At 51.9% G+C, this 11,748-nt stretch overlaps 1 protein-coding gene across 2 annotated transcripts; it reads left to right on the top strand.

Moving 5' to 3' along the window:
* Positions 1 to 5,169: 5,169 nt before the first annotated feature.
* LOC133221412 (coiled-coil domain-containing protein 81-like) lies at positions 5,170 to 7,804 on the top strand. 2 transcript variants are annotated; one of them, XM_061370273.1, is made up of 4 exons: positions 5,170 to 5,514; positions 6,185 to 6,338; positions 6,710 to 6,966; positions 7,281 to 7,804. In XM_061370273.1, exons 2-4 carry the CDS (start codon positions 6,293 to 6,295, stop codon positions 7,368 to 7,370), a joined length of 393 nt encoding a protein of 130 aa, XP_061226257.1. In that variant the 5' UTR covers positions 5,170 to 5,514; positions 6,185 to 6,292; the 3' UTR covers positions 7,371 to 7,804. The 2 variants fall into 2 exon arrangements, with proteins under 2 accessions (XP_061226257.1, XP_061226256.1); XM_061370272.1 differs by having other exon boundaries at positions 5,963 to 6,338.
* Positions 7,805 to 11,748: the final 3,944 nt, after the last annotated feature.

Below are 11,748 nucleotides of genomic sequence, written 5' to 3'. Positions count from 1 at the left end.
GTTTTAGTTGCAGACAAGCTGTATGTTGAAAATAGCTGTCAGCTTGGACAGGTCCTGTCATGCTGGTCTTCTGGGGAGGAAGACATACTGGTTGGCTCTGGAGTTGCCTGTGCCTGGCTTACTGCACAGTGGAAGAAAATGATGTCTCTTGACCTACAGGGACAGCAGGGGGGCAAGAGCAAAGCAGAGCAAGCACAGCTTCCTCAGTGGTGGAGGAAGGAGCAAATCTGGGGACAGCAAGATCCATTAAGCACAGAGAATAAAAGCAGGCTCCATGCCACCCCCACTCCTTGGCAGCCAGGTTGGGACTGCAAGAACGAGTGTTTCTCAGCATAAGGAAGGCTGTATTTCATGTGGCGTGTGCTGAGTATTCGTGCTCTGAACTGAGCTTGCTGGAACGTTGGACGACAGAAACTGAAACTGAACTTTCAGCTATGCATACGATTCTGAAACGGCAGCTCCTCCTATCGAGAAACAATGGAGCAGCGCTGCCAACGAGCAGAAAGCCCCTTCTGTGACCAAGGAAGCTTATCAGTGATGGCGGTTGTTACTTATGCATGGCAGAACTGGGTTTGAAGAAGAAGGTTTTAGGCAGCCATTGCAAAGCCAGACTCCCCTTGTCTGTGTGTGTTGAGGGCAGACGGTGTTCTGCGTATTTTTTGTTGTCGGGTTCGCTTAGAAGTTTTTAACGGGGGTTGTAAAAAGGATGTGAGGCTCCTTCAGCTGTTCGATAACCATGTTCAAAAGAAGCTGCCCCTCCGATTTGGCTCCCAGTGCTCCACCGGTGGAACGGCCAGTATGCACACCGGAGCCCTGGAATGAAGGGAAAAAACCGAAACCTTTTCAATCTACTGAAGTATTGGGGCAGTTTGTAGACACCACAAACAAAGCCTAAAGAGCGCCTGCAACACGCTGGGCGCATGGGAGGACCCTTGCTTAGCGTGTTTAAGGTAACCTGGGTTGAATCCGAGACTTCGAGGAACAGATTGGTTGAAACAAGAACTGTTAACTGCTAACTGAAAAAGCGAGAGGGGTAGCGCAACCACAAGCTCTATCAGCCGCCACCCAAGCAGCATCAGGGTAGCAGAAGAAGAAGAAAAAAAAACCGAGACGAGGCAGACCTGAAAATGGAAGGAGCCAGCGCAGCTCCTGTGTTCTAAACCTGCCTGGCCCTTTAACTGCGAGTAATGACGCAGCAAAGTCCTTGATTGTTAACACTTGCCGTTTACTTCTGCAGCTGCTTCACATTCCCTTTGCATCACAATGCCTGTGCTTTAAGGACACACTTCAACTTGTCTTCTTCGCAAGAACTGATAACCTGGGGGAGGGGGTGTTTCTCTGTCCTCCTACCTCCAGGTCCATGGCGGCTGCCTGCAAAGTTTGTCAAGCCTTACCATAGGCTGGACAGACGAGTGAAAATACCCGGATGTCTCAGCTGCAGGAGCTGACCGTGAATACCCCGAGCAGAATGAGGTAGAGGACGAGAAAAAGGAATGATTGCAAAACATCACTTGGGGGCAACTGAAAAGTAATAGCTTGAATATATGTGCTTGTGAAGTAGCTGTTACTAGAGGCTGTGATTTTGTGTATAAACTGATACAGGGTTAACCAATGTACAAGGGGGGTTTAGAGGAATTGACTCTCTCTTTGGGTCAGGATGCCATTCAACGAAACCCCTTGAGGCTCCTCCCTTCAGTAAGCGAGGGATTTTGCATTTTGGGTCACTGGCCACAGATGTTGAGAATCAGCAGAGAAGTGACAAATCCATGCGATATGTCAAATCTGTAGTTAATGTTGGTGGAGTTTTAATTGAGTGTTTACAATAAATGTTGTTTGGACTCAATTTATTGGTTGCATGATATTTAAATTGGCTTAGCAGGAACCGGTGAGTCCCTTCTCCCCTGGCTGTACAGCGAGTGAACCACCATCGGTCCCAGAGAACGGAACAATCAGATAGGGTCGAGATGGTCAATAGCGCATGTGCGCCATCTTGGGCACATGCTTGGTAGTGGCACAGGACTATTGGAACATTAGGGAGGGATGATTTGGAGAAGTAGACTGATTAAAGGAAGGACTGAAATGGGAAAGAGAGCGAACACGTTTATTGGAACAAAGCATGAAATCATGCTGACACAAGAAAACCTCTCCCAGTATTGTCCAAATTCAGAAGTTGATTTTGGGCACAGACCCAGAAGAATGGGACAGGGATGTGCTTATCGTACTTACGGTGTACAAGAAGGTAGATCAAGCTGCTTGCTTAACAATGTTACTACTCATTCATGCTCATCGTACTCACTGTATATGCTAGAACAAGATACAAGGATGTGACTATTGTTAAGAGGTAGGGACCACGACTTGATTCCTGTCCTTCGGATGCCTAGGCCGGCTGAAATTAGCTCTGCGGTTTGGACAATGACAAAGCCTCCAGGGAGCATGCATGAAGACTAGAGGTGAAAAGTTCGGGCTCAAGGAAAACTCTTTTACTTCATCTTCAGACCCTCGCCCACGACCACTGGGAGGCACTGTGCAGGCACAAAGGACTTATTAGGTCATTATAATACGCAGCTGGGATAGGACATGAATATGTATAGGCGTGTTGTGCAGCCTTATGCATATGTATAACTTTAGAGGGTAAATCTAAAGGGAAAACGATGCTAAGGTGCTCGTGCTTTTGGAGGAGCTATCCCCCATGCGCCCCAGCGCTGAATAAAGCATACCTACTTTACAACTTTTAACAAGTTGTGGAGTCTATCTGCGCATTAATGGCAATGGAAGAGGATTCAAAAAAGTCCTGAACAGGGTGAAGCACCTTTGCAGAGGAAAATCATAAAATCAAGTAGGTTGGAAAAGACATTTAAGATGGTCAAGTTTGTTATTATTACCCCAAGACTGCCAAGACCACCACTAAACCATATCACTGAAGAGAACTAAAAGTAAGTCTACAGAGTAAATAAAGGCTGCTGGTGTTTGTGTTCAGCTGGAGTGACCCAGCGTCTCCCTGCTATGTCTTTCTCTGTGGCCAAGGGGACAGGAGGAGCCTGCAGCCCCCTGCTCGGAGGGCTTTCAAGACAAATGGGTGAGGGGGACCCATTTTTTTCTATTTCTCATTTCACTTGGCACTGGAGCAAAGGTGTTCTTACTATGCAAAGCCTAGAAGTGCTTCCAAGTGCAACTCTTAGGTGCTCTCCCCGCCCAGTTCTAGCCCCATTCTTTCTTTCTTCCTTCCTCACTTTCTGGTATTGTACCTTTTTTCACGTGTGGGGTTTTTCTGAGGACTTCCCAGAGGAATCCATCCCAGAGTAGGGAAGCTCCTCATGGATGTCATAACCTCTTTTTTCTAATTTATCTGTTTTTAAAACAATTCTGCCTTGGAGACAGTTTCTTCTATTATAAGGGGTGTGGCCAGTATCTATGAAAATGGTAACAGTTAACGTTAATCCAGCGGTGAAGAAGAAACTAGACCAAATTAGTTGTCAGTGTAACTTTAGTGACATCACCAGCATTTACTGCTGTGATCTGAATCAGGACTAAAGATTCTGTCACCACGGCGCAAAACAAAGGAATTTCTCTGCTCCCAAACACACCTTTGATAGGCTTTAGCTTCAAGGATTCTCTGTGCCACCCACGCTGCTAACAGTTTGGCAGGATATGTGCTCCGATCTTCTCCAGCAGCTGCTAATACAGTTTCATCAGCCATTCCTGCTTTAGGACCTTGGTGTAACCTATGTATAGACTGTGGTTTTTCAGAAACTCCTTTTGGAGTGTTTTTTACAAGCTGCTGTGAAATCCCCAAGCAACCACAGATAAAAAAAATAAATGACTTCAAGACCTCTACCAACCACATTGGCAAATGACAGCTGTATTCCGTAAGTCATTTTTAATTTCTGTCCTTCAGTTTTCCTGTGACAAGCCTTCTGCATTCTTGGCATTAATAGGCAGAAAATAACTATATGCAGGTGACATATTTTGTAAAAGATTTTAGTCCCCTTTTGTAGATTTAGTCACTGCCACACTTTTCTCCCTTAGAAACACTCTCCTTCTCAGTACCTATTTGCATCGTTAATTTTGTGTAAATTGTGAGGCATCCCTTCACATAAGAGGAACGGATTGCTTTGCCTGTGTTCATGCAAGTATGTGTAGCAAGTGTAGGGGACTTCTAGCTCCTCCGTGTCAGAAGGCAGTGTCTGCAGTCCACAAAATACTGAGCACGTCAAAAGAACTAGGAGGGCTTTCAAGACAAATGGGTGAGGGGGACCTGTCCTGCCAGTGTCATGACAGGCCATGTGACCAGAAGAGCAGTGTCCCTTCTGGGGTACAGGCCATGGGGGCATCAGAGCACAGCTTCTCTGCATCCAAACACCACTTCGTAGAGCTAAGCAGAGCTCCACGGCTGGTCCCAGCATGTCCTCAGAGAAGATCTGCACTGGTAGAAAGAGGTGGGCTTCATGATCCTTGCACATGGAGAAATGAAGACTAAAGACACTCCTTAGTTGGGCCTTTGCTGACTCTCAGGAGCTGTCCAGTGGCCACCTGGTAGAAACTGGGTTCATCTGGGAAAGACAGAAATTTTTCAAAGGGAAAAAAACCCTTTCTGGGTAAGGTAAAATTACTGCGTGAAGAGAGAGGTATTGATCTGGAAGGGTAAAACAGCACTACCAGCAGCATATGAAGTCTTCATTAGGGACTGTATCGCTAGGACAAGGGGTAACAGCCTCAAACTTAAGCAGGGGACATTTAGGTTAGATGTAAGGAAGAAGTATAAGGAAGAAGTTCTTCACTGTGGTGATGGTGAGGCACTGGAACAGGTTGCCCAAGGAAGCTGTGAATGCTGTATCCCTTGCAGTGTTCAAGGCCATGTTGAACAGAATCTTGGCTGACATGGTTAGTGTGTAGTGTCCCTGCCCGTGGCAGAGGCCTTGGAACTAGATGATCTTAGGGTCCTTTTTAACCCTAGCTATTCTATGATTCTGTGTGCAACTGAGCCAGGCCTGTGCTACTCCAGAGTCTATGCTGGGGCTGCTAATACTGAATCTCTTCCTTAATGACATAGCTGGTGGGATTGAGGGTGCCCTTAGCAAGTTTGAAGGTTCCACCAACCTGAACGCTTTGGCCAAATATGGGTGGTGTTGTGAGGTGATGGATCCCTGCAGCCATGTGTGACATGACATGACATCACAGTGGGATACCCACAGCACAGCAAAACATTCTTGTGCCCACTTTGGTAACTGGGCGTGTTTCCCAGGGAGGCCTGGACAATGCTGTGGCTGCTCTTGCCAGCACTCTGATCTGCAGGAGCTGCCCAGCTGCACAGAGGAGGCGAGGGGAGGCTGCGGGAGAGCGTGGCAGAGTGACACGCAGTGAAGTGCTGAGGAGAGGAGCCCAGCAGTTCTGTAGCAGGAACAGCATCTCTTGCCCAGCTGCTGCCGTGCAGGGGGGCAAGGACGATGAAGTATCTGCTCTTTAAAGGCTTGGGGCCTGATGACTTGCCAACCCTGAAGCAGCTGACCATCAAAGGTAAGGCCCTGGCAGTGCTCTTCCAGGAGCACGCTCAGAGCCAGGATGATGCAGAAATCCTGCAGATAATGTGGAAACCCTAAGGCTGGGGCTGTAGCAGGGTCTTCTGGAGGGGACCAGTGGCTGCAAGGAGCACCCTGCCTGCAGGTGCCTTGGGCCTTGGGAGTGGCTTTGGCAGCCCAGGCGTGTAGCCACTGACTGTGTCAAAGGGCAGAATCCCCTTCCCCAACACACTGCAGATGCCTGACATTCCTGTCCTGGGCACAGGACGGAGCTTGGAGGCTGGGGGCTGTCAAGAACACATCTGGGTACCCCCACCGGTGCAAGTGCTTGCTCAGGGCGAGAGCTGCTGCCTGCACTCACTCCACTGTCCCCTCCATGGGTAGCGGTGCCAGATGCTGGCTGTTACTGACTCAGTGCATGGCATTGTCTTTCCTTTGCTTTGTAGAAATCTGCCAAGTATGGGCTGGCACATCTAAGTACATCCGGAAACAGCTCTTGGAGAAGAAGGTGAGCTTTGCCTCCTGCCCATGCCCCCTCCTGCCCCTCCAGGCCCCCAGAGCAGGGCACAACTGCTCTGGTACCATCCCCAGGGGTACAGGAGTCACCGAGCAGCCTTCCTGCTTCTGCACACTCTGCCAATGCTCCCTCTTCTTGCTTGTGTTTTCAGGCAGTGGATGTCGGAATTGGAACATTTGCGCTTGTCCTCGTGCATGTCGGGGTGGGAGAGGACGAGGTTTTGCCTGTTGAGAGACCTGTGTTCCAGCTGTGCCGGTTTATGAAGATGTTTTACAAGCTGAAGTGTGCAAAGACCAAAATTCCTCGTAAGATGAAGGGTGCTTCCTCTGTAGAGCCCTTGCATTTGTCTTGGTGCTCACATCTCTGTCATGTGGCTTAGCAATGGCTCTGCCAAACCGGAGAGAGCTGAGTGTGGGCACATGTACGGCAGCCCGGCGCCCTGCCTCTCCCTGAGAAGCCAGCCCCCCAGCTCACCCTACACTCCAGCTGCTTGCTCGCAGCAAGAGGCAAGGCCTCTCTGTGCCTTCCGTTCATCAGGTCCATGCTGGATACATGGCCGAAGCTGAGAGGGGACTGCATTCTGGCAGTGTTGCCCGAAGGCTGGGCATAGACGGCAGTCCCTGAGTCAGCTGAACTATGATGGGAGTGACTTGGTTGCTTTGTGCTTGTTTCCCAGACGAGACACCAGTAGTTCAGCTGGACTTTGAGCAGATTGGGGCAAACATCCGCTTCCGCCCACAAATCGTGCAGCAATGCATACACGAGACCCTGCTTTTCTTTGCTGCGGCCATCCTAGACAAGAAGGAGGTGGAGTTCTTCTTCAGGAGCATTGGCATCCTTGCTGTGCGAAGAAATGTGGTCAGCATGACCTTCTTTGAGGATTGCTTGCTGGAGCTGGATGCCACAGGGAACATGCAGGCAGCTCTTCTCGGGGTGAGCTTGTCATTTCTCCAGGGCTCCTCTTCATAGCTGTGCGGCAAGGCTGGCAAAGCTGTCTTCTGACACTTTCTCTTGGCTGCCATCACCTTCATCGCCACCTGGCCTGGACAAGCTCTTGATGAGCAAGGCCAATTCTCAGTAGCATCTTGGCCCCTTCAAGGGAGGGATTAATGACATCAAGGGAGAGGTGGTGCGAGGCTTTCTGAGCGGCAAGCATTGTGCCTTTAAGCGGGGAAATGGTTTGCCACCTTTGTGAACAACCTGCACGTGCCATGGGCGTCTGCTGATGTGTCTCTGTCCCCTTGCAGAACCCCAAGATGATGAGGATAGTGGCCTTTGCTGGCAAAAACGATTATAGTCGGGTCAGTCAAGATGGGGTCATCGTGCTGCCAAGGTGAGCAGAACGGCTTCTGCAGTGGTCAAGGGAGCAGCGACTCAGCCCCTGCTGTGGGACGCTCTCTTGCCGAGGCTCCTCTCCTACCCAACTTAGGCAAGCCCAGTTTCCCGATCCGCTCACTGCTCATTCCCCCCTGGCTTGGAGAATGCAAAGTGGCCAGCCTCCTTGCAATGTGACCTGAGAGTGTGAAAGGAAGGCAGGCCTGTGGGGCTGCAAGCAGGGTGTGTGCTGGGATCATCAGCTCTTTGGCAGGAAGGCAAGGGGAGAACTGACAGAGGCTGAAGGAGACTGGGGGGCTCCTCAGGTCGCACAGAGAGCTGCATCCTGTAAGGATCTGGCAGTGGCTCTCAACGATGCCTGCTAGCAGCTTACTGGCTTCAGCTTCTAGGGAGCATGAGGCCCTTTCTCCCAGCTGGTGCCTTCTTCTTTCCAGGCTTATTGCAATCCCCTACCGATCGTCGGGCCATGCCGTGCCTCTGAAGCCCAAGAGAGAATCAGCACCTTGGGGAAATGGTGGCCGCAGAGGTAATGTCCCAGCTGAGTGCTAGCAGGGTGCTGTAGATGCTCGTCTCGTCCTCATGAAGGCAGGAGACTCAAGGAGTCACTGTGTAAGGTGTGGGAGAGAAGAAGGCAGCTCTGGGAGCCTGCACACCCATCGTGGTCCATGTAGGTGACACCACCTGGAAGCTCTGAGCTGGAGCCATGTGCTGCAAAAGGGGCCTTGCAGCAGCTCTGCCTGGAGCTGTCAGCAAGGCTGGGCCAGGCCCGCATTGCTCTCGCAAGCCATGTGTGTGGATCTGAGGAGGAGGAAGGCTGGGGTACTTGCCACTGCCCAACAGGCCCCTGGGCTTCCCCAGCACTCCTCTGTCCCTCCCAGCAGTGAGTCCCTGCTGCCAGCAGAGGTGCGACAAGGTGCAGGAAATAAAACATGCCCCGCAGTGGCAGGTGGCTCAGTCGGAGTTTAGAGCTGGAGCAGATCCAGTGTGGGCAAGGGGCCAGGACCTTGAGGCCATGGCTCCCAGGGGTGGCAAGCACTGTCGGTAAGCCTTGAGTGGCTGTGCTGCGCCGCTGGCCAATGCAGTCCTAAAGATGTTCTTTGCTCTTCTCTTGCCTCCTGCTTGCAGTGAGTGTGCTGGATCCAGTGTTCCTGGCTCAGCAGAGAGTTTCTCTTGCCAAGCTGAAGGCTCAGGAATTGGAGCGGATTAAGGCCCTGGAAGCTAGCCGTGTCAGGTAAGCCTCCTGGAGCAGTGTGTGGCTGGGGGTGCATGGGCACACCGTGCCCTTGTGGTGCAAGAGAGAGGTTTCCCTTGGCCGGGATGCCTGTACTGATGTCAAAAGCCCCCCAGGATGTTGTCCTGCTGGACACATGGTCCTCCTGCCAAGCTGCTTGGTGGTGCCAGAGCCAGGCGGCAGGATGAGAGTCCGTCCCAGAGCAACTGGCTCAGACTGTCTCCCGCAAGCTAAGCCTGCCATGTCCCTTCAGATTCCTGCCAGTAATCAAGGGGATGTCTCAGAATGAACAGAAGCAGCCCAGACCTGCAGTTCGGCGATCCGTGCAGCTCCCTGAGCGTGCCCTGCAGCCCTCAGGAACGGTATGCCCCAGGACTGTGCCAGCCTTGTGTCACATTTTGGACTCAGGGCTGGGGCAAAAGAGGCAGCAAGAGCTGCCCACCACCCCAGCCCTTCTGCCCTGCTCAAGCTGGGGGAGGTTTAATGCGGCATGTGTTGTGTGTGCATGGCACGCAGGAAATGAGCTCCCTGCATGCTGAGAGGGATGATGAGCGGCTTCAGCTGCTGATGGCATTCAAGCGTCAGGAAGTGGAAGCAGAAGTGCAGCGCAAATACCATGCCAGCAGAATGGGGCAGAGCGTGGAGCCAGGCAAGGTATGGCATGCACTTCACAGCCCGAGGAAGAACAGCGTTTGTCCTCCCCACTCCCTGGGAGGAGAGGAGGGAAGCTCTCCTGGCACAGCAGCGTGACAGCAGTGCTGTGGCAAATTGCCCAGGCAGGGCTCTAATGCGTGCAGGTGGCCGTGGGACAGGTGATCGGTTTCATTCCCGTACCCCTCCGTAAGGGGTCAGCACCCCTGCCTTGAAGATTAAGCCATGCCTGGGGAGTCACACGCCTTGCCTGAAGCCTTGGGATCTGTCGCAGCTATTGGTGGCAGTGCATAACGGAGCCTCTTCTGCTTTTGCAGAGCCCCTGCCGCTTCATGTTTGAGGATCCCTATTGCCCTCCCCACCTCCTGAGAAAGGCTTATGCCGAGAAGCTGAAGGAGAGGCTGCTGGAGAAGGAGGTGCTGCAGGAGGAGAGGTGCCAAAGCGCTGCAAGGCAGAGAGCATCCGAGGGGCAGGCAGAGCTGCACCTCTTGGGGAGAGCATGGGGAGGGTAAGTGTGTGCTGGCTCTGCAGAGGCCAGGGAATGCCTTTTGGACTCCCACTACTGGAGATGTCCAGGCTGAAGATGAAAGGCTGGCTTAGCTGACGGGGCTCTTCTGTCCCAAAGCGGGCATTCTTTGCTTGCCCTGCCCATGCAGGACTTTGTAGGTACCCAGCCCCCAGCTGCGATGCCTGCACTGTCCTGGGTATGGTCCCTGCCTGGCTTCAGCCCTGGCTGATCTGCATCTTCTCACTGGAGATGGGTTGGGGCACGGGGGCCCACAGGACACCACACTGAGCAAGGGACTGGCCTCAGCAGCTCCTCCAAGAGCTACTGGCTGAGTCAGGCTCTGGGGTGTTGTGGGCTTTCTTCCCTGGCCAGGAAGCTGAGGCCCATTCTCCTGTGTCCTTTAGCAAGCAGGAGAAAAGGAGGCTCTTGGAGCGCCAGTGGAAGGCCCAGGGGCTGCCAGGCATACCAAGAAGCTGCGAGGTTCCACGCTGTACCACGGAGGCACCAGAAGCAGGGACCTTAATCATCACGGCAGTCACCCCTGTCAGCAGGAGACCTTCTCGCAGAGGGAAATGTGCCAAATAAAGGCTGCTGGTGCTGGTGCCTGTGCCTGGCCAGAGTGAACGTGCTGCTCCCTGCATTGCCTGACTGAATCTCTTTGAGATGTACTGAAATGCTTAACTTTGGGTTGACATGAGACTACATCTGTCATAGGCATCGCAAGGCCTTGCGAAAGCTCTAGTTCTCCCTCACGAACATCCCACACTGCGTAACACTACATCAGCACTGGAAGACATGGACTAAGTTTTTTTCCATCCAAAATGGAACAGTTAGTTGCTTTTTCCTGAATGTTTTCTTGTGGAAACAGAATCCCTTTTTCCTCCAGATGAAGAGTGTTTCTGAATAAGCAACATTTTCAGTGGCTGATGGTGCGGTGCGGTGATCAGGTAAAGACAACACCAGGAGAAGGGTCAGAAAGCAGCGCTCAGAGACTGTGTCAGGGACCTGGGAATTTATTTCCTCTTTCTCCAACGTAAAGTATTGCTGTAACTTCGCTATTGCCGCCAGTGGGGTGGCCTCTTGCAGGGATGGGCAGAGTCCTACTTCCCTGGCACAAGCTCTGGGTGCTGCTTTCTCCCGCTTCTCCTGGTGTATTTCCTGGACCCCACGCCCCACTGATCCCAGGTTGGGTCCCGTTTAGACCTGTGATGAAACCAGCATCCCTTCCTTCCCGCCGCAGACTGCGGGTGAATAGAAAAGAGCAGGTCTGTGAAGCTTGAGGAGTCACCCCAAAATTACAGACCCACAAGAACTCTTGAGACACCCTGCTTCTGAGGATGCTTCTTCAGTTTTTTCCATCTGGGCCACAACCAGCAACTTCTGTCTAGAGCAACAGTCACAACAGGGACAGAAACTCACAAATCACTGGCATCACCAGACAGTGGCACAAACCACCCCCTTGTTTCGGGCAGCAGGGCATCACTCTTAATTTCTTCCAAAGACCACTCCGGCTCACAGCAGGTGCCTTTGCTAAACCATCGCTGCCTCGGTCATGATCAGCTGCTTAGTGGAAAAAATGAGTACTGGTACCAAAGTGCAGCACCCTACAGCTCTCACTTCCCAGGTAAACACCACAGCTTGCTGGCAAAACAGCAAGCAAAGTCTTTTCCAGGACAAAATGCAAACCTGTGCATTTCATAAGCAGTACATTTCAGGTCAGGGGGGAGTGGGAAAAGCAGAAAAGTTCTGGCAACAGTAGAATAATCCAAAGAATATTAAGCTCTGTAAGGGGTCAGCACCCCTGCCTTGAAGATTAAGCCACGCCTGGGGAGTCACACGCCTTGCCTGAAGCCTTGGGATCTATGGGAGGCAGGCAAGAAAGAGGTGGGCTTCATGATCCTTGCACGTGGAGAAATGAAGACTGAAGACACTCCTTAGTTGGGCCTTTGCTGACTCTCAGGAACTGTCCAGTGGCCACCTGGTAGAAACT

The sequence above is a fragment of the Neopsephotus bourkii genome, unplaced genomic scaffold (genome assembly GCF_033783945.1).
Source record: "Neopsephotus bourkii isolate Nb327-2 ecotype Australia unplaced genomic scaffold, CSIRO-AGI_Nbou_v1 NB_1530, whole genome shotgun sequence".
Classification (NCBI taxonomy): Eukaryota; Metazoa; Chordata; class Aves; order Psittaciformes; family Psittacidae; genus Neopsephotus; species Neopsephotus bourkii.
This window is presented reverse-complemented; position numbering and strand designations above follow the sequence as displayed.